This window comes from Felis catus, chromosome F2, assembly GCF_018350175.1.
Source record: "Felis catus isolate Fca126 chromosome F2, F.catus_Fca126_mat1.0, whole genome shotgun sequence".
NCBI lineage: Eukaryota > Metazoa > Chordata > Mammalia > Carnivora > Felidae > Felis > Felis catus.
This window is the reverse complement of record NC_058385.1, coordinates 80373289-80400684: the sequence shown is the minus strand read 5'-3', so window position 1 is coordinate 80400684 and position 27396 is coordinate 80373289. Positions and strand designations below refer to the sequence as shown.

At 52.3% G+C, this 27396-nt stretch overlaps 1 protein-coding gene across 28 annotated transcripts in view; it reads left to right on the top strand.

The window, feature by feature from the left end:
• Positions 1–27396, top strand: part of PTK2 (protein tyrosine kinase 2) — a 258384-nt gene that overhangs the window by 138507 nt on the left and 92481 nt on the right. For all 28 annotated transcript variants that reach the window (XM_045049564.1, XM_045049561.1, XM_023248624.2 and 25 more), the window contains 5 exons: positions 2621–2675; positions 13180–13320; positions 13839–13916; positions 21752–21859; positions 23403–23520. In XM_045049564.1, the coding sequence (XP_044905499.1) occupies positions 2621–2675; positions 13180–13320; positions 13839–13916; positions 21752–21859; positions 23403–23520 (500 nt within the window). The remainder of the gene's footprint in view (positions 1–2620; positions 2676–13179; positions 13321–13838; positions 13917–21751; positions 21860–23402; positions 23521–27396) is intronic.

Sequence of the window (27396 nt, the reverse complement as noted above, 5' to 3'; positions counted from 1 at the left end):
TTTTCACTGGCTTTGCTTACTTGAGCCTCATTTTTATTTTCTTCTTGCCAGGTGTCACATTTAAAAGACCTCTAGCACATGGACGAAAGTTACAGAGCCATCGCTCGAAGTAGTTGGAAAAGCTATACTTGTTAGCATTAGTTGGTCTTAGCTTCGCACCCCCCCTCCCTCCCGAGATGGAGTTGTCTTCATCTTGGAAGTAAAAGTAATGCCTAGGAATCGCCTTCATTTTCGCAAAGTATGCCCTCTCTCATTTTTCACAAAACATACGGCCCTTTTGGTCCCTGTTTAATGTTCCCATCTGTGACAGAAATGAGTATGATAAATCCTTTGCTCTCCACTTGACTCCACGAAAAGTGGATGCATCACACGGTTGAGTTGTGGCAGTTCTGGTCTCACAGTCGGGAGGACGACAGTCCCGCCCTGGACAGTCCCTCACCCCGACACTTTGGTGGTCTACTGCCTCCTCAAAACCCCCACCAGGAGGTACACCTTGCTTGCACCCACCGTGTCTGAAACAGACCTGCCCCCAGCCCCCCTTTCTTGGGGCGAGGGATCCTCTCACATGTGTCCAGTCATTGGGCACTAACAGCCTTGTGTCCAGCAGACCCGATTCTCTTCGCCTGTCACTTCCTCTGCTGCCCACCCCACCCCAGCCCCTTCCCTGGGCACCTGCCAGCCTTCCTCCCACCTGCTCTTCCAGCTGTCCCCCCCCCCCCCACCGTGTGTTCTGCTTATGGCAGAAAAGGGTCACACCTTGCTCTGCTCAGACAACAGGGAGTCAGGCATGTGGGCCAAACTCTGACCAGACAGGAGGGGCGTCGGTGGTATTTCTAGAGGAAAGGAAACCGCCCCCTTGGAGTCATAGGGACTTGACACGTTCCTGCTGCCTTCTCGGCACCGCTGTTTGCCGCAGGAAGCAGCGTTCCCATTTTACGAACAGGTAACCTTGGGTTTCTAGGTGTTTAGTAACAGCCACATCTGTCCTGTGGCGAGGCGAGGATTCCCGTCCAGATCTCTCTGTATGGAAAGTGCTTTCTGTGAGGGAGCAGTTGCCCTGGAAGGAGAACAGGGGAGGAAACGCTGGGAATAGCGCCTCAGGACTCTAGGCTGCTTCTCTCTACGCGCTTGTCCTGCTGCCTCCCTGGTGATTAGCACCCAAGCCCTTAATGCAAAGTTCCTGTCTGTTCGTGCAGCGAGGAAGGGAAGGCCCTGGGGGGACACTGTCCCTCTTTTACAGCCTCTCAGCACAGATTTCAGCAGAGCTGAAAGGATCAGCCAGGGGAGTTACAAAGGGAGGTGGTTAGAAAAATAAATGGAAAGTATAGTAAATGAAAAATGTAATAAAGGATAGTAAATGAATACATGAAAAATATAATAAATGAAAATATAATAAAAACAAGTGGGTTGTATGAATTAACTGAGTAAGTGGAACCAGGAAACGGTATGTTGAGAGAGAGTTTTTATAAGGATGCAGTGAACATAATAACAATAACAGTGAAAAGAATGGGGACCGAAGCCAATTTTGGGTTTAGCAAGGAGTTTGTTGGTTTAGGTGCTAAGTAATAGTCAGATTATAGAATAGGGGATTGAAATGTTTGGATAGGGGATCAGCCACGTAAATGCTGCATGATTTCTGTAGTTTTGTTTATAATGGCAGCTAACTTAAAATTACGGAGAAAGAAGTCACCACTTTCGTATTATCTTTTAATATTTTCCATTTAGCTTTCCTTATGTAATTCTGAAAAGATACCGTGTCAGTAGTTTTCCTTCTTGATCCTTTTATACCCTCTACCTGTCTCCCGACAGGCGGTACGGTCTGCAGAGGTGCGATTTTGTGTGGCACATGAGGGCCATCTAGTGGTCAAAGATCCCGGTGCCCTTGGCACCAAAGGGACTGTGGAAAAGGAGAGTGATCAAGTCTTTCTGGTCTGTTTTCTCGGCCAGAGCGCTTTGAGGCTCGAGATAGGCGATAGTAATGACCAGTTCTGCAGCCTGATCTACAGAAAGTCACGGGGCCTTCTAGCATTTCCACACATTTAGCCTTCTGACATTAGACAGATCACCTGATTTCTTGACTTCGGTTTCCTGTGTGGAACACGGGTGATAAAACGTGGTTAGCCAAACAAGTCCCTTCATCAGAAATGGTTTACTTAAACAAACTAGTCGCCTTTTAGGATTACTTCCAGGAATGTTTTTTAAACTTCCATGGTTTATCCCAGACCTTTTCCTACTCTGGCCAGTCGGCTTTCTCTGCAACTCTGTCCCCCGGTTGAAACTGGCGTTTGCGAGGCTGACCCTTCCGGCAGCGTGTTCCTACACCGTGCTCGCCGAGAGGCACTGTGTGTACAAGGCTTGTCGACAGTGAGGGGTAAAAGGGAAAGAGACATTCTGCCGAAACCAGCTTGTACTGGTATTTTCTACTCACGTCCAGAGAATGATTTGTCCCACCCCTTCCATGACTGTGCTGGTAAATGGGAGCTTTGTTCTCTTTCCTTCCTTCTTGAACGCTATATGGAAGGACAAAGAATTTAAATCGCTTTTATGTTCTTGCAACAATGTCATTATATTAATTGATTTGGTGGTGTTATTTGTTAATACGCTTCTTTTTATATTTCAGAAAAGATGTTGGTTTGAAGCGATTTTTTCCTAGGAGTTTACTGGATTCTGTCAAGGTAATTGGAATCTGTTTTATTGTAATCGGATGACCATGTTATATAAATACCTCCCCCGTGGTGTATGGTTTTCTCCCCTGGGTGTAAAAGTTACAACGTAAAAAAGCTAATCGTTATTTTGCTTATATTAATGGCAAGTAGATTTTTGTAGGCACAGCTTTCTCCCACAAAGCCACTGTTTCACTTCTTGATTATGTGTGACACTCAGCCAAGTACGAGACTAAGAAAGCTGCACGCACGGTAGGCTTTGTCACCTCGGCCTGTCTGGTCTCGGGTGCCATGGCACACGAGAGCAAAGAAGCGGTGTGTAGAAGAACCACAGCGGTAGCTGAATGCTGTGTGTCTGCGCACACCGTGCCCACGTAAGTGCCCTGTGGAGGCCTGTCCTCTCTTGTTTTGACCCCGTGGACACCCCTCCTCATTAGTAACTTCTGCACAGCGCCATCTTCTCTCCCTCCCTGCTGTGGGAACGTCAGGGGAGGGACACCTGGGGCCCGTGAGGTGTGGTTTCCTGCCCATCCAGAGCGTGTGCCGGGACGGTCAAGTGCGGGGGCCGGACCTTGGGTCAGAACAGAGTGGGAGCTGTGCCATTTACAAGGCCCGTGATCTTGGGCCTGTTTCTTATTTCCTCGGTGAAGAAAATAGTCTTTTGGGCGGGGGGTGTGAATATTTAATAGGTTCACATATGGATGTTACCACGGTACCCGTAACGAGGCAGTGTATCAAGGTGGCTGTTCGTGCGCTTTCTATCACAGAGGTGGTGTTCTGTACCAGAATAGTCACGTGGAAGACCACACGAGCAGGATAAGACATGTGCTATGGGAGAAGGTAGCATACTGGTCCAGAAACCTGGCTGTGCAGCCAAACGGCCCTGGTGAAAATTCTGACTTCATCACCATGAATTGCATGGGATGTTGGCCACGTTACTTAACCTTACTGTGTTTCCGTTTCCACATCTGTAAAGTGGGGACCAAACCACTTTCTAACACGTGGGCTTCGTACGAGGATGAATGGATTCATAAGTATAAAGTCTGAGAACAGTGAACACAGAGCTCACTAGGTGTTCTCTGGTGTGAGGAGGGAAGGAGCACGGAGCCTCTCACTCATGCCGATAAAATGCCGAGTCAGCATTCTATTGCAGTAATCGTTTCTGCCCAAGGGTTTCTTGGCCCTTGTGCTGTTACTGTCTGTTCTTTATGTATAGTCGACCATGTCCCATTGCCTGTCATTGGGTCATGGTGTTGGTGCAATTTACCAAATGCAGTCTGTGACGAAGGCCCCGTGTCCAGGCATCCAGGTTCTGCTTGTTCTTGGTCTCATCGAGAACAGGACTACAGGCACTAGTCCTCGGTCTCCCCGAGTCTGTCTGCTCAGCCTCACGTGGGAGGTGGTCATGCCCCCCCCACCCCCACCCCACCGTCACACAGCTTCTGGAGAATCTTACGGGAAGCAGATACAGAGGTGTTAGTTTTAAAGTGTAAGGTACTTGATACGAATGTAACGAGACGCGGTTGAGAGAGGGAAGTGTGCTCTTCTGTAATGTTTCAGCCTCTCTGGTTTCTAGTGTTGCCGTCCTGCTCTTTCATTTGCATTCCCATTTCCTGATCTACTCCCCACACGCTGGAGTGAATTGTCGGGGTACCAGCTCTCTCAGCATACTCCGAGCAGGTGATAAGGGCCAGGTACAGAGATGGGTGGGACAGGCAGCTCGCAGACCTGGCATGAGCTAGGTGGCTGTTGTGGGGAGGGGTGCGGTCCGAGACGAAGAGCTTTAAGGAAGTCCGGCATAGTGGGAGGGGTTGGAGGCGAGATCCGGGGTGTTTGGAGGTACCCGAGAGCGACAGGGTTGTGTCCTTCTGGAGGGTTTTGAGGTGCGGGCCGTCCGTACTCCTGGGGTTGCGGGACGGTGTGACCTGGAGAGTCACACCGTGGCTCCAAGAAGGCCTTGGACAATCCTCGAGTGGAAGGGATGCCTCTGTGCATGGATCTGCAGTTCGTGGGTGGGGTGGGAGGAGGCGTTCACACGAGTAAAAGGCACAATTCTGTAGTGAGTTCACGTCACTGAACGGACAAGCATAGCAGCCAACGTGAATGGAAAAGCAGGAAAATATGTGAAAGTAGCTGGACCACGGCCACGGTGTCCTGAGTGGTGCTCAGGTGTGAGCCCCGTGGCGGCCTCAGAGTCACTGCAGTCTTTTCCGTGCTTCGTGTGGACAGGCAGTTGTCACGAGAGGTATGACTGCTGTTGTGTGGGAATCCAAGAAGGTACCCTGGGGCAAGCGTAGCCGAGTGGACCCATGGTGGCCCCGCGGCCGGCTCTCCCAGACCGGGCCTTCTGCGCCCTGTCGCGGTCTCCTCGCACCACAGGTACAGGCCGGGGACCGCTCTCCTCTCTCAGGACCCTGCTCAGGACCCCGGTCTTTACTTTCTCAGGCTCACATTCACGGGGATTTCCTTGTCCGCGTTGGGTCGGCCTGCCTCCGCTGTATTTCAGATCCACCAGGGCACGGATAGTGCCTGCCGCGTCCCCAACGCTGTGTTTGCAGTCGTGCCCGGCGATCGGTGACATAGATGACGCAGTGGACAGCATCAAGAGCGGCTGACGGGGGGAGAGTTAGCGGGGAGCCCTCTAGAGGGGGCACCGTGGAAGGAAGGCATGCGGCTGGGGGTCAGGCCTGCTTAGGAGAGCAGCCCCTGGAGCCCGCTCCCCCGACAGCACTCGCCCCTCCAGGCCTCTTCCAGGTCGTCCCCCGGGTCCGTGCCGACCGGCCTCCCTGTCCTGACACTGCTGCCGACTCGGGTGGGCTTTTCTGGCCACCCCGAGCTCCCCCAGACGGCAAGCGGCCACCTGTGTGGGGCGGGGCGGGGCACAGCAGCTTTCTGGGGGCTGCGGGCGTGATGGCTGTGCAGAGTGCAGAATGGGAGCCCGGACAACAGGGTGGAAGCAGGCAGAGGTGGGGCGGGTGAGGGACTGCCACGCGAGCAGAAAGGGAGGCACTGACCTTGGGGAACACGAGAAAACCTTCCCTGGACAGCTGTGATTTGAGAAGCTCAGTCGCTGCTGATGTTACTGCAAGTAGGGGACAATAGGATTGGTACCTACTGCTTGGTGTCGGTGTAGATTCATCTAGAGGGTCTCCCCAGAGTTCTAGTGAGAGAACCGAAGTACTTTTGTAAAACAGGTAAAGTCTGTTTGGTTTCTTAAGTAGCTGAATCGGTAGTTCATTCCCATAGGCCAGCACTTCTTCACCCCGTGCGTGAGTTTGTCCAGCCGTGCCCTGCTTGCTGCCCGAGTCCGCGGAGCCACTCTCGGCACACGCCCGGGTGGCGGTGACAGCTGTAGGACAGAGCGCGCTGTGTTCAGACCGTTCCTCCTTCAAAACTGTTGCCAGTGAAACTTCGGCTAACGAGAGATTCATAGCCGCTTCTCGCTTCTCCCAGAACGGTCCTGCGGAAGGGCCAGATTCGTTCATGCTTGCTTCCCGGAAGGAGGCTAGGTCAGTCCATTTGCTTCTCCGAAGGCCGTTGCAGAGGCTCGCGTGCAAGGGCGGAGAGGCTGCCTTGTGGGTTTGGTGGAGCTTCAATGAGCTGTGGCAGGAGAGAGGAGGGGAGGTCTGCGCCTCGGTTCCCAAGAATGATTGACAAGGTACTGTAAGTCTCGGTCTCTTCGATCCGAGTCGTGCCAGAGACACGTCTCTAGAAACACTGCACCGGGAAAATGAACAGGCAAACGCAGCCTGAGGAATGGTCTGCCAGGTTCTGATGATTACCCTTCAGAAGTGGCGAGAAGCTGTCACGGCTGGGGGACACTGAGGAGACACGAGTAAATGCAGTGTGAGGCTCAGGAACAGTAAGAGGCTGTTCGCGGGCAGCCCGGTGAGATCCAGGCAGGGTCTGAGGTTGAGAAAGTGGTGCCGGTGGGTGTCGTGTGACACGTCGACCCCGGGGGGCCGGGGGCCGTCTTTGCAGCCCTCGTGTAGATCTGAAATCCGGTAGCAGGTAGAATAGCCAAGTTCCGGTTGATTTGCATACAACTCCCAGTAGAAATCTCATTTCAGAAGGAGAAGAGCCGAGAGGCCAGTAGTTCCCAGTCCTCCGAAGCAGCTGTACGCTTCCCGAGGAATAAAGAGCTCTCCTGGGGTGCTGTCAGCAACAGGAGCTTCATCCTTAGCGAAAATGGTCCTTGCCCGCATTCCTGCGATTAGCAGGTGGCCACTGCAGGCTTAGCACCTTTGTGAAGCGCGGGGATGCCCAGCTTGGCGGTCATTCAGCCGTCATTCCTGGCGCCCGCAGGCCAGAGGGGGCAGGCGCACCGGGGAGAGCAGACTGACGGACGGGCGGACGGCCAAGATGTGGCGTATCACCCAGCCATAAAAAAGAAGGAAAGCTTGCCGTTCGCAACAACACGGATGGACTTCAGGGCACCATGCCACGTGAAATAAGCCAGAAAATGGCAAACACTGTCTGATTTCACTTACGCGTGGAATCTAGAGGCAAACAAATCACTGAGCCCGTAGATCCAGAGGGCACATCGATGGCTGCCAGGGGAGGGGTGAAGGGGGTCAAAGACACGGCCTCCTGCTTACAAATAAGCCGTGGGGGTGTTGTGCACAGGTCACCATGGTTAATAGTACCGTAGCGCACGCGTGAAAGTTGCCAAGAGCGTGAGTCTTAAAGGTTCTCATCACAAGAAAGCAAAATTGGGAATTGTGTGAGGAGACGGGCGTTCACTAGACTTACTGAGACGATCCTCTCATGGTGCGGACAACTTCCGCTTCCGAGTGTGAGGCCTCGCACGGGACCGAAAGAGCGGGGGGGGGGGGGGGGGGGAGGCTGATGCGTTTCTGCAGGTTCAGATGCAGGGAGGGGGAAACCTGTGACTCAGGCTGCCCTCTGCATAGTTAGAACTCACTGGTGTCTTCCCAGGCCCATGGCTGAGTGTTGGGGATGGAGCAGGAGCACGGGGCTGGTGGCTTCAGTCCCCTCGCAGAAGAGCACATGCTCATCAGGACACACGTCATCCTCAGTCATCGTCATTGTCATCGTCATCTGAGGGGGGGGCGTTGCTGAGTGCAAGGTCAGAAGACAGGGCTGTGTGCCTGATGTGGAAGGACAGAGAAGGGACAGGGCCCGGCCTCGCTTCTCCTCCTCCCTGATGCTGGCGGTCGAGGGACAAGCAGGATTGGGAGGGTTTGTGTCAGGGGTCAGTGAGACACTCAGGATCCACAGCGGCTGGGATTTGCCTGTTACATGTGGATTACTTATTTATGACCAGCTTTGTGATGTTAAACAAACAAAAAAGGCTGCAAACCAGAGGGGTTGGGTTTGCTGGGACAGCCAGCCGCACCGAGGCTCGTGAGCACCCGTGTCCCCCCCTCCACCCAGCTTTTCAGTCTCTCTTCTGCCAGAGCTTTTGCCTGCAGTTCTCAGTGCTGCATAGAAACTGAAGGATAACAGGATGGGACGGTGTCCTCATGCTTTCTTGCACCTGCCATCCCTTTACAACACCTGTTGGGCACCCAGCAGGTGCTGCGTGCTGCCTCTTGCTTTCCCGGCAGCGTGCAGAGGCTGGGGCGGCCGCGGGTCCCACCCAGAGCCCCGTCCTCGTGCCCCCACCCGCGCTGCTCGGCCCGGAAGGCCTCCGCGAGGGGCGGCGACGTCCTCAACAGGACGCACTCGCGCCAGGCTGCCTGGGCTTCGGCCCTGGCTCTGCCGTGCAGCTCTTTGTTGCGTCTGTGCCTCCGTTTCCTCATTTGTAAGATGGGGCTGGCGAGAGAACTTCTCCCTGAGGGCGCTGCAGAGACACAGGGAGGCTCGACCCCGGAGAGCAGCTGTGTCCCCCCGAGCCTCCCTGAGTGGCCCGTGGTGAGACGACCCCCGACGGCCGCCGCCCCGCGAGCTGAACCTGCTCTGCCCACCCACTGTGCTCTTCCCCTCGGACCCCTGGGCCGAGAGCCCTCGCAGGCTCCGTACTTGCGTGGTTCGATGATGCAGCGTCTTGGAGGCCCCAGGGTTGAAGGTGCAGCGTGAGGTGATCCAGTCCGTGTTTTCAAAAGAGCGTGTGGCGATGTGTGTAGGTGCCCACAGGAGGCGAGAGCGGGGCTCCTGTGTTGGAGAGCGTTAGAGAACTCGATACGGTTTCCGGAAAAGCGCTGCGGGACTTGGGGGTGTAGTGGATTTGAAGGGTTAGGGAAAAGAGGTGACGGCTGCCACCTAGGGCTTTGTCTCAAACTCAGAGCATCTGGGAGACTGGCCTGGGGTGCAGTAAGGTCCTGAGTTCTCTTAGTGGCCGTCAGCTTGCAGGTGTCTGGGACGTCCAGCGGGGGCCTCGGGTGGGCCGGGGGGGTGTGTGAGTCTGATGCTCAGGAGGAGACTTTAGTGGCTTGTTTTTTTCTTTTTCTTTTTGTTTTTCTTTTCTTTTTTTCTTAGAGAGAGTGCACGTGTGCAAGTAGGGGAGGGTCGGAGAGAGAGAATCTTAAGCAGGTGCTCAGCACAGAGCCTGACGCAGGGCTTGATCTCACACCTCTGAGATCATGATCTGAACAGAAATTAAGGCTCAGACGCTCAACCGAGTGAGCCACCGAGGCTCCAGCATTTGCTCAGCTTTAAAGAGCGACTTCTGTGTCTGCTGCTTCAGAGAGGGACACCATTTGGGTGATGCGTTTTTGAAAGCATCACACGAATGACCGGGTGGAAACGTAGAGTGTCGTCCGTCGTTTATAAACTCGTGGTTTGTTGGGAACTGCCTACAAGGCACGGAAATGCCCTCTTTTCCGGGCCTCTTTGATGCGGTTTTAGTCACCGCACGTCATTACTTGTCTGAGTGCAGGTACTCCTCTTAGAGGCGCGAGTGACTAGAACGGCTTTTTGTTAATGTTAATAAAAATGAGTTGTCCCTGCTTCTGGTCCCCATGCTCTTTGGACAGCCGTCCTTTGCGGCAGCCACCGTGTCCTAGATTGGCGTGCCCTGCACTTGCGGGAAGAGTTGGAAAGCTTTCTGGGGCTTTCTGTGCACTGGCTTCCTCCTTCGATGGGCACGTGGACGCCCTGAAGCAGCCCGCCCTCCCCAGGCCGTTGAAATCTCCCGCTTACGTGCCGGGGAGTGAAGTGTCCTCAGTTTACGAGACAGACCAGAATTGATTTCTGTCTCATCTGTGTGAGGGTTGTGACGCCAGAGTCGTGCCCTCACTCGTTCTGAAGCACATAATTGGGTTTCGCTGTGGGCCGTACTCCTTCCTCCATACTCTTCGGGAATGACGAGGCCACTCGGGCCCGCTTCTCGCTCACGAAGATCTTACCCAATTGCCACGTTTGAAAGTAAATTCAAGGTGAGGTGGGACCCAGCGCACACGGTGCCGGCTCCTCCCTGCTGCCGTCTCGTGGTGTCTCCGAGGACGAGGTGCGTGAGCCCGCCTCACGGCCCCGTCCACCTCCACCGTGTCACCTGCCTGACTTCCCTCACCTCCAAAGAGTAGCTGCTTGGCAGGGCCACCGGGCAGACCGGGGGTCCGTTTGCACGGCCAGATCTGGTACCGTTTCTGTTGACCAGCACCTGACAGCCCCATGCCCCTAGCACCCCACTCGTGCTGGCGTGGACGGAGATCAGAACGCTTTTCTTCTCCCGCTGAACGCCGAGTTTGTCGAGGGCAAGGCATCCGTGCCGACTCTTCAGTGCTTCCCAAGTGCCAAGCACAGAATAGAATTTCCTTAGTGGATTCGTTCTGGGTCCAGAGTAGAGCGGACCTCCTTGTCAGGGACTGGCTTGCTTTCAGGAAACTCGCAGGACGCTGTGTTGCTCATTTATAACGAGGAAAATGCCTTGCAAGTGGGTGCAGACAGTACCCAGGTCTCCTTGGCCAGCGTACTCGCTCCTGGGGGACAGTTGGACCTAATAGGCCACGAGAACGTTTGCAAAGCCCGAGTCAGAACAACTATTAAATGCTATCTTGGCCCATGATGAGAGTGGCCTTTTCAGCCCCTTGGCCCGTGGCCGGTGCTTAGGTGGGCGTTCCCAAAGACGCGCTTCCCAGACCTCTCTCGACCAAGCACCCGAGGCTGACCGGTCGGTCATCTTCTGTGTGAACACCTGATGGCCCGTTTTACTTCTCTCGAGTTTAGATTATGTGATCTAAGCTACGGTCAGCTGTTGGCCCACCCTGGCTGCAGCCTCCACTGGGTCTGTGGGAGCCGCCCGTACATACGTCAGCTGGAGACTCTGACCGTGCTGTCCCCAGCCCTGCCCTCTCCTGAGCACCACATCTGTATCCAGCTGTCTGCTTGATGGTTCTGGTCCAAAGACTGAAGGATCACACACACGTCCCGAATCGGCGTGACTTTATTTTCACCACACCTGCCCCTTCTGCTTGTCCATTTGTCCCATCCACAAACCTTGTCATGCTCGATTGCCTGTTTCCCTCCCGTCCCACCCGCAGTCGTCCGAGCGTCCCAAAGGTGCCCCACCCTCTCCTTTAACACCACCTCAGGGTCTGTGTCACTGGTGTTTCTGGGGTGGCCTGTTCTGGGAACCTGGCTGGTCTTTCTGCTTCTCACAGCCTCCCCCAAGCCTCCTGTGCCAGAGCTGAGCGAGCCTTTACAATGAAGGTCATGTGCCATAGGTCATCGTCCAGCACCCGCTCCTCTGGTTCTCGGCACCTGTCCTCCGCCTGCCTCGGTCTCCCATGCTGTTGTCTTCACCCCGTAACCTCAGCCGCTGTGACTGTGTCTTACTCTTTGACCGCAGCCGTCACTGTCCCCTCGCTCTCTGCAGGTGCAGTAACCCTTTGAGCACACGGGGACCTTCAAGCCGCTGCAGGCAGGCTGTCACCTGTGTGTGTCACTCCCTGGCCGTCCACCTCCTAGCAGCTCCCAACGTGCTGAAGTCTGCGGCCCTTCACTCCCCTCCGCCCCCGTCCCAGCCTTCTCCGCCTGCTGGCTCTGCTTCCTGTCTGAGCGCCTCTCACGCGGCTTTCAGCTGGGCTCCTGCTCCCCTCCCAGACCGCCACCTGCCAGTCTGCTTCTCCCGCAGGCTCACCGTCTCAGTTCGTGGGAACTCTTGTCTCTTAGTGCACCTTGTTGGTTCCGATTTTCGGGATAAACCTACTTCACCCCTTTCCTGCTGCTGCCCTTGTGTCCACTCTGCTAGCCTCTTGCCTAGATGGCTTGGAGCATCCTGCCTCGTCTCTCCTGCTTCTTCCTTCGTGCTGTTCACAGCACAGCAGCACCTGCGTCAGATCACATCGGTCTGCTCGGCGCGCCCGAGGACCCTGTCTGTCCCCACGGTGAAAGCCGAGCACTCGCTGTGGCTGTCTTCTCCTAGCCGTCATCCTCAGACCTTACAGTGTATTCTTTGCCCACTGGCCTCCCCGGGCTTCCTCCGACACCACGGACGGTGGGCTTGCTGCCCGGAAGGCCCTTCCTGCCACTGTCCAGCTGCTCATGGTGCATAAGTAGAAGAGTGAGATGTGCGAAGTCGGAAAGGTCAGCTGTGGTCCCGCCACACAGAGAAGGGCATATGTGGTCTGTCTTCTCTGTGCTGGTACGTGTGCACCTGTGCTCACACATGACTGAGTCCTATCCCCAATGCTCCCCTTTAAAAGGCATCTGTCCCTGACATACAGATCATTTCGCCATATTATCTCGTGTAACACCGTGATACGGATTTTAACATCAGTAAATTAGTTCTGCACAATAGTCTTTTTTTTTTTTAATGTTTGTTTTTGAGAGAAGAGAGACAGAGCATGAGCAGGAGAGGGGCAGAGAGAGAATCCGAAGCAGGCTCCAGGCTCTGAGCTGTCAGCACAGAACTCGACACAGGGCTTAAACTTGCTGACCACGAGATCACGACCTGAGGTGAAGTTGGACACTTAACCAGCTGAGCCACCCAGGCGCCCCTGCATAACAGCCCTCAGGGCTGCATACAGTGTGGACAGACACGTGCAGACGCGTGTAACCCACCTGTTACTAGGCACACTTCCGCACCGAGCCTCCTTGTTGCTGAATCTTTGTGTAGTTCTTGAATTGTTTCTCAAGAGGCATGCCTTGGAATTTTAATTTCTGGATCCAGAGTTGGGTGTCTTCTTTTAAGGTATTTGTGCTGCGAAATTGCCCTTCACCAACCTTGTATCGACGTACCCTCCTAACAGTGGGGCGTGTGAGTCCTTTATACCTAATTCTTGGCCAGCTTCCTTCCCTTCATGCACGTAGATAGTATGCACCTATCCTGCCTAACTTTTTACCACATGTTCTAGTAAGCAAATTATTGCTTTACAGATTTCTGTTGAAGAAGTAAGACTCGGAACCCCTGAACCGTGTGCTTAAAAAGGGTTAGGATGCTATATCCTACACGACCTGTACTTTGTTGCAGCTAGTTAAAAAAAAATGAAGCTTTGACAAGTGATGACGTCTCCTAGTAATGCGAACACAGGTGGTCGTGGGTGGTGGGAGGAAAGATCTGTGCTGTTAGTTCTTACTGCTCTAAGATGATTCTTGTAATTGTATCATACAGGCCAAAACACTAAGAAAACTGATCCAGCAGACGTTTAGACAGTTCGCCAACCTGAACAGAGAAGAGAGCATTCTGAAATTCTTTGAGATCCTCTCCCCAGTGTACCGATTTGATAAAGAGTGCTTCAAGTGTGCCCTCGGTGTGAGTATGGGGACGTGGGGGCTGTGAGTGCGGGGCAGAGGATAGTGGACGAGGTGTGGGTTCTCCTGATGTTTCTTATCCACGGGCATCTAAATTTCTGATTGAAATCTGCAATGTCACATTTTTTACACCACGAGAATATTTGTCATTTTCAGTGAGAAAAATGCAAAAAGAAAATATATCAATGTAAAAATGAAATCCTCTTTTTAAAAAGCATGCCTGTGTTGATAATTAGAATTTTTTATTCCAGCCCAGGGATTGGTTAACTGTTGTCTAGAGGCAAGTTTACTATTCAGATAATCTTTCCAAAGAAACCAGTAGCTTCCCCCCCATCTGACACTGGGTCGGGGAAGTTACAGACGTTTTGTTTTGTACTGCCTGGTTAGACAGACGAATCACAAGCTGAGGTGCTCCCCACAGCCCCCACTTTGGTCCTTTTAATGTGTCCATAGCCTTTCATCTGAGATCTCTCTTTTTTCTTCTGGTACCTTTGTCACCACCGGTTTCGCCTCCAAAAGTCAAGCTGGATTATTTCAGTGGAACTGGCGATCGGCCCAGAAGAAGGAATCAGTTACCTCACGGACAAGGGCTGCAGCGTAAGTCTGGGCTGGCGCGTCCTGGCATGCCGTGCGCACGCATGCACTGCTCGCGTGGGACCTCACTGAGCTCTCTGCTCCCACACCCCCAGAGGGACCTCTGTCCTGAGTTCCGGCTCAGTGGTTAAGTATTCAGTAAGTGCTGCTGGGTCAGCCAGATACTCACAGAGAAAAAGCAGTGAACTCTGACCCCTGTCGGCACACCATAGCAAAACCCATTCCGGATGGAGTATGGATCTACACGTGAAAGAGAAACGATAAAAGTGTTAGAAGAAAACATTGGGAATCTCTGTAAACCTGGGGTAGGCAGAGTTCCTTAAACAGGACTTAAAAAGTGCTAACTAAAAGACAATTTTTGTAAAATAGACACTGAGATCAAGAACTTCTTTTTATCAAAAGATAGTAGAAAGGCAAGCCAAACATTAGCGTTAATACATTTGGCCATGGACCCTTAAATCCAAGGGAATGGTTGACAGTAAATCATTAAGTAAAGGGCAGATGACCCAAGAGGACACCCCCGTGGTCAGGGGATTAAATGGAAAGGTGTTGAGCCTTCTGGTCATCATGTCCATGCGTGTGGGACCACACGTCTCTTCTAGGGTGGCTCACATGAGGAAGAGCCATAATCACAAGTGTTGACAAAGTGTGGGCCACTGGAGCTTTCCCATGGTGATAGCAAGTGACGGATGGCAGGAGCACATTGGTGTGGCCCCTTCAGGATGGTCTGTGGCATTATCCGTTGGGGGTTTTTTAATTTAAAAAAAATTTTTTTAATGTTTGTTTATTTTTGAGAGAGAGACAGACCCATAGAATTCAAAGCAGGCTCCAGACTCCAAGCTGTCAGCACAGAGCCCGATGCGGGGTGGGAACCCACAAACTGTGAGATTATGACCTGAGCTGAAGTCAGACACTGAACTGAGCCATACAGGTGCCCCAGCATTATCTGTTTTTATTACTCACGGATTGTTTCAGTTGTAGCCTTTAGGTTTGACTGGTGGTCTCCTGTGTTTTCTTGACTATTTTCTTTGTCCTTTTTACATGTAAGTCTTCCTGTGGAATCCACAGGCGAGGTCACAGGTGGGGCCTCTAGTGTGCTCAAGGGGGCAGACTGTGGAGGACATGGCCACGGTCCCCACGTTGACTCGCTCTCAGCCAGCCTCGTGGCTTTGGGGTCCTGCGCCATCGACTTGTGTCCCCTTGGTAGTAAAATGGCCATAATCATTTCAGCTGCATAATAGGGTCAGCAAGAGAATTAAATACTTACATGGATTTGGAGTGTTTAGGTCATGGCCTCGCACCGCAAAATCCCTTAGAAATTTGGGTGTCGTCACTGGTAGGTGGCTGGTTATTGCTGGCCCTGGTGCAGGCAGCAGCGGGCGGTGTCCTTGCGGTTTATCGGGTCGTGTCATCTGGTACCTGTTGCAGTGCCCGCCGGGCACCTCCGTCCCGCACCACTGGTCAGTCGTCTCCTTCTGGATCGACTCCACACGGTTCCAGGTACCCCAGCCCGGGGTTTCCTTTTTCCCCCACACCTTCTCTGTGTGTCAGTCCTCGTTTGTACATTTGTCTGGCTCTTCCTGGTTACTTAGTCTTTCAAAACCAAATCTATAAAATTCACAGAAAGTGCTGTTGGGATTCCAGCTTGTATGTTAATTTTGCGAAATTTTGTGGAAGTAGATATTTTTTGATACTATTTTTCTGTCCAAGAATATGGCATGTCTTTGTATTTGTTCAGGATTGCTTTATATCCTTCAGTAAGATTTTGTAGTCTTTTTCACATGCGTCTTTCCTGCTAAACCAGTTCATGAGTATTTTACTGGTTTTGGCCTATTTTTGAATGGGTTTTTATGGACTATTTCTAATTCAAAATGCATACTGCAAGCATAGCCGAATATGCTCGATTGTTGTTTATGATGATGCTGTATTCAACAAGCTTATCATTCATTTATGAAGTCATTTTTCATTAGAATCTTACCCTTTGTAGGTATACAATCATCTAATTGGCAAAACAAGAATTTTTCTGCCTTCTTCCCTAGTCGGTACAGTTTTTTCCTTTCCTTGTATTCCAAGGCTCCTTCAAGGTCATGTTTAATGATGGGTGGCAGAAGAGATCCCCGCGTCGTTCTGGATTGTATCAATTGAAAGTGTGTCTTTATTTGGGGTAATGCTTGTTGTTAGGTTTCAGTAATGCGTGTCTTTGGTGTTCTTGTTTATTTGTGTATTTAAATTACGCCCTTCTGTGCTTAGAATTTTTATCAGGAGGGCTGCTATATGTAATTAAAGGTCTTTTCAGCCTTTACTGGTATGATCTTGGTTTTTCTCCCTTAATTTATTGTTTTATATTGTATTGATGGTGTGTCGGTATTGGGCTGTTAAGTGACTCCTACTTGGTTGTGCTGTATTGTTATTTTGAAATCTTGATTTATTATATTTGCTGATATGTGGAATTTTTGCAACTATTCATAAGTGAGATTAATTAAAATTTTCCTTGTTTTGAATGTTTATTTTTGAGAGAGAGAGAGAGAGCGAGCATGAGTAGAGGCGGGGCAGAGAGTGAGGGAGACACAGCGTCTGAGGCAGAGTCCAGGCTCTGAGCCGTCAGCACAGAGCCTGACACGGGGCTCGAGCTCAGGAACTGGGAACAGTGAGATCATGACCTGAGCTGAAGTTGGATGCTTAAACGACTGAGCCACCCAGGAACCCCCATTCTAATCTTTTTTATATTAGCTTTATAAGGGCATGATATTAAAAATTACACTAAGTTCATCAGGTAAATTGGGGTCTTTCTATGATTTTACGGCCTGAAGTATTTTAAGCCAGAATTGGAATTGCAATTTTGTACAGGTGAGGTAGATTTGGTCTGTGTGACCCCTGCCATCTTCCCGGGGACAGGTGTGTGAGTGCCTCTCTGGCTCCTTCTACACCAGCACAGCTGCTCAGGTTGTGCACTTCTTGCGTTGGCTTTGGTAACTTACATTTTGTTAGTGTGTGCTCTGCTTCCCCACAGGTTCAGGCAGTTGCCATGGAGCTGTGCCTCGTGACTTCCAGTAACTTCAGGCCTGTGTCTGGTCTCACGCCCAAGCAGTCTGCGGAGGCTGGCCCTTGGGGCGTGTGGAGGGCTCGTCTGTTGTAGGTGTCTTTCCAGGACAGGCTCAGAGATCAGGGTCACAGCATTTCCATTCATTTTCAGTAATGGCAGCGTTTACCTTTAGGCAGATCCCCTTTCCTGATCTTGTTTGATTGTTTTCATCGTTTTTTTCCTGCTGTTCCCTTTGGGTATTTCTCTAAAATTTATTCTCGCTTCCTTTTTCCGATACCACTTTGACCGTCTGACCAGGTTTGGTGTGTGGCGGTCTTCCTTTGCAGTCTGAACTTTCAGTTTTGTTTCTCTTATTGTAGCATTATTTAACGGGATGGTAATTTTCAAGTAGCTCAGGGGGTTTGGGTCTCACCTTTATTATTTCTAATGCTCCTGGCTGACGAGCAGAGCACATGTTGTTTACATGCTAGTTATTTTGAATGTGTTCCAGTCTTCATTATAGCCAGGCATGTGGTTGATTTTTATAAATGTTCTACGGAAGAAACATACATTTTCTCTTTGGTGCTACAAGGATCAGTGTGCTCGGAAGTGTGAGTTACTGGTTATATAAAGAAGGAGGAATGGGCCAGGGCAGTCAGGATAGAGCCCCGCGAGTTCCTGTGGAAGCTGCCGTGCCGCGTTTCCACCTGCCACACTGCCCTCCCCTGTCCCGTGCCTTCCGCGTGAGCGCCACGCTTCTGGAAGGCCGCCTCTGGCCGTCTCCTCTGCTCTCGCTCCTGCACCAGTAAACGCCTCCAATGTCTGGGCCATTCTTGTTAGCGTAGAAAATGTGTAGTTTCTCTCATCCTGAAACCCAGATCCCTTTCCCTCTCCCTCCCAGGCACCTCACGTGTTTCCTCTTTCCTTTATTGCAAAAGTTCTTGGCGCGTGTGGCCGTCGCGCGCCTGGCGATGCGTGGCTGCCCTGGGCGGGGCTGACCTGAGTACGTCGCCTGTCTTGGGCCCGCTGCACTCGGGCTGCCCTGCCTCCCCTGCCGCCCCAGCACCCGCCCAGCCGCCTCGGCCGGGGGCGCCAGTGACCCTCGTGCAGCTAAGCCCCCTCCGTCCTTCTGAGTCCTCGTCTACTTCACTGGACTTCTGGGTCACCGTGTTCTCCAGCACCATTCGATACAAGTATGATACCAGCAGCAGATAGAATTTTAAGTGTTGTAGTAACCACGTTTTAAAAGGTAAAAAGGAATCGTGTCTTACCCCAGAATATCCAAGACACCATCATTTCAAGGGATCACCCACATAAAAGTTCTGGAGATGTCTTCTCTGCTTTTTATCATGATGAGTCTTTGAAGACGGCACGCTTCCCGCGCTCCCGTCGCGCCTCTGTTTGGACGAGCCGCGTACCGCCAGGTGCTCCCCAGCCGCGTGTGGCTTCCCGCTACTGTACGGGACGGGGCGGCTCCTGGTCTCCTCTGCACCCCCTTTCCCTCCCTTTGGGCTGCCGGTGACTGCTGCTGGGCCTTGTCTGAATGGCGGATTGGCCGGCTTGCACGTGTGTCTGTGTGGCCGCTCGGAGCCGGCGCCCAGGGCAGAGTGAGATCCGCACGGTCCCGCCTTCACGGAGCCCAAGTGCCATTCTCGTTCCCAGCGAGACTCGTTCCGAGACCCTCACCTTTCCCCCTGCCCCTCGCCCCCAAACAGACGCGGTAGTTTTGTGCGGTGCCCTCGGTTGCTTTGTTGTGGTCCTTCTCACAGTTGTGACCAGATGCTGACTCGGGCAATGGGTTATGCCCGGAGTCACGTCAGCCTTGTTCGCTGCTGTACTCCTGGTGCCTGGAACGGAGCCCCGCACCCCGTAAGTCTTCGAGTCCGTTCCTTCACCCCCTCACACACCAAGCGCGGCCCTCCTTCCCTGCGGTGTGGCGGCGGGCGGGACGGGCATCCGCCACTCTGTCACCCTCACGGGCCGTTCAGTCCGGCAGTGGGATCGGATAGGAGAAAGAAGACCAGCGACGAAAAAACAAACATAATCCGATTGTGCAAGAGGTGACGTGAGCGTGTGTGTGTCTGGTTGAGAGAGGGCCGTCAGCGTCGGCCCCTCCCCACCCTGCCTCCTTGGCAACAGATCTTGCTCAGGAGCCTCTTGCTAACCTGAAGTAAACCGCGGAGCGTGCCGCACGCATGTAACCTCAACAACTCTCCTTCCGTGTGTCGGCGCACAGCCAAACGATTGGCAGACACAACAGAATATTCCGATACTTAGTAATGAACGTTTTCATCTGAGGGAGGGTGACCAGAAGCCCTCCCTTACAAGTAGTACCGGGGAGCGATAAGGGAGTTATGGGCCGACCCTGGGGGATAATGTCAGAATGAGGGAGGAAAACAGTAGGTTAACGAGAAAAGGAATCTCATTTGCATGACTTCAATTTCTCGTTGTGCTTTAGAGAAAACTTTTTCATTATAAGATGAGTATTTTTATGTAATCACTTAGTGAAACTAGTTGAGATGTCCTTCATTTCATGTGTCAGCACCAGCTTAATGACATTGGATTCCTGCTCCGTTGGAAGGAGCCTCATCTCCCCCTTTATGGATGTGTGTGTGCGGGGCCAGCAGGTCAGATACCAAACAGAATTTCTCCCCATGATGTCATTTTCCCAAATGGTGAGCACTCATAATACAGTTCCAAAGATAGCAAAGTACAGTATTTTCTAAATTACACATAAATTGTATTCCTAGAAAATTCACTGCAGAGCATACTTTGTGTTTTAAAATAGACTTGGGTTCAGGGTGCCTGGGTGGCTCAGTCGATTAAGCAGCCGACTGTTGATTTCAGCTCAGGTTGTGATCTCATGGTCCGTGAGATCAAGCCTCACATCGGGCTCTGTGCTGACGGTGCAGAGCCTGCTTGGGATTCTCCGCCTGCCCCTCTGTCTCTGTCTCTCTCTCTCAAAATAAATAAACATTAAACAAATTTTTTTTAATAGACTTGGGTTCTAGAATCCGATTTTTCACCAACATGAACATGCCACCAGGACACTTGAAAGCCATTAAGGACACAGGACAGTCTTCATCGTCAGGGAATTTCCTATGCATTGTATGACGTCCCACAGTCCCAGTCCCCATTTGTAGCCCGCATTCTTAGCCAACCAAAACCAACTCTCTGGGACACGGTTCTGCCCCAGTAAGACTAGAGTGCGTCCAGTGACGATGAGCTCATGATGAGAAATTAGGTCCGAGAGGCAGGCGGACGGCAGACCGGGTGGGCGTCCGCTTCCTTTTGCTGGCGTTGTACCTGTTTGAGCAGGGGACTGTCAGGCCTGACTTATACTTCGAAGTACCTCCCTGGCTTCCGGGTGGGGTGGTCCGTGAGGGGACAGGCACAGACCAGGGGAACAGCCGTGGGGCTGATGCTCTAAGCACGATACCGAACGGTGACTGCACTAGAGCGGCAGCCGGGAGGGTGGAAGGAAAACGCGGGGGCTCCGGGCGTGGAGCTCGGCCGGGCGTGGGTGAGGGAAGGAGGAGCCAGTGAGGAGCTGCAGGAGGAGCCTGCTTGTCGGCTCTGGAGCAGGGTTGAGCGGTGATGCTTGTTGCCATGCTGGGGACGACTGGAGGGGAAGCAGGTGTTGAGCGCGGATCCCGTGGCCGTGCTGTTCACAGTCGGTCCCCTGCATCCGTGTGGGGGTGCGAGGCGGCCGGACACGTGTCCCGGTTCGGGGCTGGAGGTGGTACTCGCACCACGGGGCCGGCTGGGGCTGCTGGGGCGCCACAGCTCCGGGGCCCTTGATGGTTTACAGAAGGAGCAGAGGAGAAGCGGGAGGACCTGGGGAAGGCCGAGGAGGGAGGCGGGGTCCCCCGAGGACAGGCGGCAGGAGGCTGGGAGAGGAGAGCTGCCCGCTGCCCTGCTCGGAGGCCTGGAACGGGAGACCAGGAGGGCCACCCCGGCCCGGTCCGTCGGGAGGCCTCACGGAGCACACCCCGGCCTTGACAGCAATGCTGTGAAGATGTTCTGCGGTGAAGGGAGCTCGCTCCGAGTCACTGCTGGGCCATAATCCCAACTCAGTCCCAGGGGCAGAATTTGGGCCAAGGGGGGTGCTTGGTGGCAGGGTCCAATCCGCACGCACTCCAAGAGAAGGAGGCTGGAATCAGGCTAGTTGCTGTAAATGAATGTGTGGGGATCGTCACGGCAACGTGGGCATTGTCAAGAAATGCTAGAAGCGGCAGACCGGCATTTGTTTTGTCTTAAGAAGAAAAGGGTTTGTTCTATTTGGAAAAATGAAGTCTCTTTGGGCTCGTCTTCCTGAGAAGGGTCTTTGGACCCCTGCCATGTGTCTAGCACCATTACAGTCAGAGACTTGTAGCTGAGGGTGCGCTTGGGGGGGGGGGGGTGTACGGGCCCCTCCCTCTCTGGGAAGGGAAGGGAGTTTCACACGCGGTTCCCCCGCCCTACCCCTGGGCCGGTGAGTGAGTCAAGTCAGGGACTTTCTCCTTCCTTCTCTGGTAGCTGTGATTCAGTCTCCTAGCTCTGGGAGAGGGAGCGCTCCTGGTCGGTGTTCAGGAGCACGGGGCACAGGCACATCCCTCACCTTGAGGTGCGAAGACGGTTCCCAGTGGTTCTAGGACTGCTCCTCGGGAGGAGAAAACCCCACTGGGGGCCGCATGCATGAGCGGCCTCTCCCCAGACGCAGTCTTTGGGAGGAGATCCTGGGGAGAGCAGGATGGGGTGGGGACCGTGACAGTGTCACAGAACACCTGCCAGCAGTCCTTACCTGGGGTCCAAAGTGTTTGCCTTTTCTCCCAAGCCCACACATCTGGCCGACTTCAATCAAGTGCAGACCATTCAGTATTCCAACAGCGAAGACAAGGACAGGAAAGGAACGCTGCAGCTGAAAATCGCGGGCGCCCCCGAGGTAAGGGCAGAGTTCTTGCGGACCGCCAGACTCCCAACTTTCTCCTGTGTGGGGGGTGTTCCGTCCCAAGTAGTGACGAGGACGGCAGGTGACAGCTGGCAGAGTCAGGAGCAGCGTTGTCGAGATGACTGAAGGTTACCGTGAACTACCAAGGAAATCGGCTTCTTAGGGTTACATGCAAATACACATACCTTCGTCAAGCGGCGTCATTTCCCAGACCGCTGTGTGTGACGCTCTCTGCCGGGGTCACCGAGACTGCGCAGCAGCCGCTCTCCTGCCGGGGGCGGGGGTTGGGGGGGACCCCACTGCCCTGACGCTTAGCCCAGAAGCCAGGAGCAACCCGGGTCGTTCTCAGACCTTAGCGAGAGAAGCGGTTTGGGATACTTTGTCCCCGTTTCCACGGCTGAGGAAGCCGAGCACGGGCGGCGGAGCTGGGGTTTGTCCCGGAGCCCCTGGTCTTGGCCCGCATGCCGCGTGGCGCAGTGGAGACGGGTGTTGTTTGGCAAACACGGCATCAGGTGGCCCCCGGACGAGTGAGAACGCTCGCGTATGAAGGAGTCTGGGCGACCGTTGGCACAGGCAGCTGTGCTTGTGCACACAGCCCAGCCTGGACCTGTGTCATCTGCTCCGTGCGGCGCCCGGGCCCCTTGGGCGGCGGCAGCCTTTTCTCACACGGGTTTCTTGGCCACGCTCCTCGCTTGTGCTTCCTGCCTGGGACCGGTGGCATTTCTGGGGCTCTAGGAAATGCCTTTATTCTCAGACATAAACCGATGAGACCCTAAGATCTCGAGGCTTTATTACAGATTGAAGTTTCCTGACGGTAGCTCGGTGGTGTCATTTGTCACCACTGTTTTCAGACCTCCCCCCACCCCCACCCACCCCATGACATTCAGCTGAGCGTAGGGAAGGTCTGCGGCCCCCGGAGCAGCTGGTGACAAATGGTGCCCGGGTTAAGGCATCCTCCGAGCTCTGACCGTCTCCTGGACGATCTTTAATGGCAGGTCGTCAGGAGGTTTGGCAAAATTGCAGGTTTGATACTGAAAAGAGTGATTTCTAACCTCAGGCAGAATGTGCTGTGCATGCTAGAAATAGTGACATTTTTCTAGTTTTCATAAGTATTAGAAAAATTATGATGGATAATTGATAACAATCGACTCCACGTTAGTTTAGTTCCTAAAATAAGCCATACTTGAAATATGCTGATTCTCTAAATCCTTCCCTTAATTACACTACGCCAGAGGGGCCAGACATTCTGAGGGAAAATTTTTTTTTTTTTTTTTTTTGCCTCCTTTAGTTCTAGAAAGTGAATCTCAGTTTAAGTGATTTTTCTCTTTTTGTCTGGCTGGCCTTCTGTCACATATTCTAGGAATAACGTCCCTAAATATCAAACTTCCTTTTTCACGCCAACCTTACGACAAATCTGTGTTGCTGTCACTCTTCTCTGTTTCCAAGTGCGTCTAGGCGTGTGATGTCATAGCACAGCTGCCCCTTTGGTTACTGGGAAGAACAATAACCCCTCTTTCCTGGTCTTTTCCCCTTTGAGCCTCTGACAGTGACAGCACCGTCCCTGACCATCGCCGAGAATATGGCTGACCTGATAGATGGGTACTGCCGGCTGGTGAACGGAGCCACGCAGTCCTTTATCATCAGGCCCCAGAAAGGTGAGGTCCCGCTTCCGCTTGAGCGTCCCCCGAGCTGCTGGCAGGCTCGCCCCAGCAGCCTCTGCTCCTTCTCGTGGATCAGTCTGTGCGTGTGAAGAGAAGACAGGGACTCAGCCCAGCAAATCTGTATGCCGCTTTTTCTGGGGAAGGAGGGCAACGCACAGCCTGGGTCCGAACGGAACTCCGGGGAGACAGCGTTGCTGTTCAGGCTGTTGGGTTCGAGCACGCACTGGAGCACTCTCTAGGCCACTGTCAGTGTAAAGACACTTGTAGGATCACGTTCCGGGTCTGTTTGCTTTCAGGTATCCTTTGTAACGCGTGTTAAATAAAGCATCTTTCCTGTTTTTTCTTATAGAGCTCAAAAGCTTAGAGAAAAGAACAAAATTCATTCTCAGTCATGATGTATAAAGTCGATGATTGGGATGAATAACTGGCCTGGAAACAAGGCTCTCTCACCTCGAAAGCGATGTGGGGTTTTTACAAGGCAGTGATAATGGCTGTTTGAGAAGATTTGGATTTCTGAAATAATCAAACGAAATGTTCCCAGCAGGATAATAGCATAGTGGTAGCAAGACAGATTTGGGCTTTAGAATTCTTATCAACTTGTGAGTTCGAATCATGACTCCTCTGTGCTGCCGTCTGTAAATTGCTTAACCACTCTGTGCCTCGGTGCTCTTGCTGTAAAATACAAGACACAGAGTGGCACCTGTCTTTTATGGTTTAGGGAGGATTAATGACCTCATAAAAGGCTGGGAGCTGTGTCCACCACATACTGTGGCACGTAAGTCTTAGGATCGTTCCCATCACACTGCTAGCTGCAGTGGGACCCTGACACATTGTGGGAACCTTGACTTTGACCGTCCTCACACCGTGGTAGGTGGGTCCACAGTGGTGCCCACAGAGCAGCCGGCACTGTGGCCGGTGGCACAGGGCCCTTGCAGCTCTCACCTCCCTGACCAGGATGGTCACAGAGAAGGAGTCCCGCAGGGCTGCGTGCCCTGTACGGGGGGAGATAGGAAAGCACCAGCAGGGCTGATGGGGAAGTTCCGAACTCCCGTCGAGCCGCAGCAGAAAGCCCAGCCCGCCCGGCAGCCGAGTACCCCGTGTTGACAGCAGTTAGAGGGAGCAGTGGGGGCATGTGAAGCAGTGGAATCATTGGAACCTTTGTGTAAAAGTTAGTGTCCTGATGTGCTCTGGAAACAATAGCGAAAGCCACAGCCAGAAAGCCGGTAAGGACACAGCTAATCAGCAAAAATGTTTGTAACACCGTGATCAGACCAAGAAAACCTATTCATTGTTTTTTTTTCTTTCATAGTAGCTTTCTTTGTATGAAAACAGTTGCTTTTAGGAATGTCTAAAGGCCACTGTTTGTCAGAACTTGTGCAGACACAGACTCTTGGCTTTACATTTCGTGCTTTAAGCAGGGGTATGTACCTTGCACATATGATTTAAATGCTTTAGGGAAACTCCTTTCCGTGAAATTAGTATTTTATGAAAGTATTCAGTGTGACATATTGCCTGTCTCCTTTTTAGTGAATAATTTAAAAAATTTTATGCTGATTTCCCTAACGTTCTTTATCAGTTTGTCGGTACGCACAGAAATAACATTCAGACGTTCAGTATTAAATAAGCCTGCCGTTCCATGTTTGAAACGTCAGCATCTTCCTGTGTTGGTGTTTCATTGGCTTTTTTTTCTCCTTGGGGATCAACATTTTGATATCAGATCTTGTGAGCTGTGATGCATTAAGTTCCTCACGCGTATGACAACAGCATAAGTGAAAATATTTGTCATAAAAACCTAGTAGGGCACCGGCTGTTAGCAATTGTATGTTGTCTTTACAGAGTGAGATGTTAGACTTAGTAACTTACTTACCTGATTCTCAATCCCAGCATATTCATTTATTACACAGCTGTTTTATAATAGATGCCTAAAGTGAAGATACATTGCCTAACGGAAATAACTGTAAATCAAACATTTAAAATTTTTTTTTAATGTTTATTCGTTTCTTGAGAGACAGAGACAGAGCGTGAGTGGGGGAGAAGCAGAGAGAAAGAGGGACAGACGCTCAACCTACTAAGCCCTGTGAGCGCCCCAAAAGAAACATTTCTAAAGCTGCGATATGGGGAGGAAGATGTCTGTGACACAGACACCAGAGCATTAAAATCTCTTCTTTCTCACATGTTCTCCCAGCTCATGAAGACAAGCCAGGATGGAAATAGGCTCCTCACGGAAGGGGGACACACGAATGTCCAGTAAGCACTGGACACAAACGAGCCAGATCGCATTTTGTGTTACTAGTTTGGTAAAGTGAGCCATCGCGGAAGATGTGCCCTTGCACTTTGTTGGCGTCCATGCCAGCTGTTGGGGCTCGTTGTCTACCCCCTGGAAATCCTCCTGCAAAGTTAGACACGGGATGCTCCCTCTGCGCTGTTCGTAATCACTCAAAACCGGAAACAGCGTGAGCGTCCACACTGTGGGAATTAACCGCTGGATGAGGGAGCACGCGCCCCTGATGCAGCTCCGTCGCTGCAAACAGTGATGAGATGGTGCTGACTTTGTGCTAAAAGCCTACAGCACGCGTGTGAGTGTGCGAAAGAGTGTGTGTGTGTGTGTGTGTGTGTGTGTGTGTAGTGAAACCTTTGTGTGTTTATTTACAAGAATAAAGGAGTCCGGATATCTGGACGAGCTAAGTGACCAACTGTGGACAGTGAGCACTCCCGGGGAGGGGGCAGGGGGAGGTGTGTTTGAAACAAAGCGGGTGGGGCTTCTGCCTTTCCACGTTACGTACCTTTATGATTTAGATTTGCTACGGTGTGTCTGTACTGTTTAACTTTAAAAAATAGATAAAAACTTTTATTCGAGAGTTAAAAGCCAAATGTAGGTTCATAGGAAGATCCATCCTTCTTCCTAAAGAATTTATTCAGACAAATAACATACCCACCCCACGAACGACTCGAGAAGTCCTATGTGTGCGTTCAGCTTTGTGAATTTAAAGGAATGTCCGAAATTAACCCCTGGAACCAGGTGTTTCAGGCGGTGAGTTCTAGTGTTGAGAATGCTGCCGCCGATGTTGTGTGTTGCCGCTTTTCTCAGAGGTCTGTTACTTTCAGATCTGTTCCTTCCAGAAAGTGCTGTTAAGACCCTCCACTCGTCAGTCGGCTCATTTACAGCCTGCCTTCTGCTCCTGCCCGGCTGCTTAGGAAGCGTCTGTGCGCCACGTGTTTATTAACTGGTCTCTTTCTCTCTCCAAGGAAGCAGGCGTTCCGACAGGGGGTGCAGACGGCTAGAGGCCACGCTGACGTGTCACTTGGAAGGCCGTTATTAACGGGCAGTGGTGGATGTGGGCGACATGCGCTGGTAGCAGCCACGGGTGTTCTGATAGGAAGTTCCAGGAAGTCCCCTTTGGCCTCCGTGCTGTAACTTGGTTATGTTGCTTGAAACTTGAGGCCAGGAAGTCGGAGTGAGGAAGCTTGCGTGGAATCACCGTAGCGCCCTGGGCGCCACGCAGAAGCTTCGTGCGCTCTGTGTCACTCATGCCGCACAAGCCTCCGTGCAAGTTAGTCTGGTTTCTGTTTTCTTGGTAAATAGACAGTTGTTCAGAAAGAGTCACTCGGGGCCCGAGGCTGATTCAGTTCTTGGTTTAACGAGTGGTGGTCCGAGAGCCGTCTGAGCACAGGGTACCCTGCTGAGTGTCCCGAGACACCCGTGGGCAGGTTCGGTGTAACCTTCAAGCGGTTCTGATACGTGGGAAGTGCCCTGTAATGAGGCCAAAGCCCCAGCACGGCCGCCCGAAGCCACCTCGGGTGTTGCAGGAAGGGCTCCTTTGAGCTCAGATCGCACTTGGGTTGAGCTTTAAGAAATTGAGGAATTTGGTG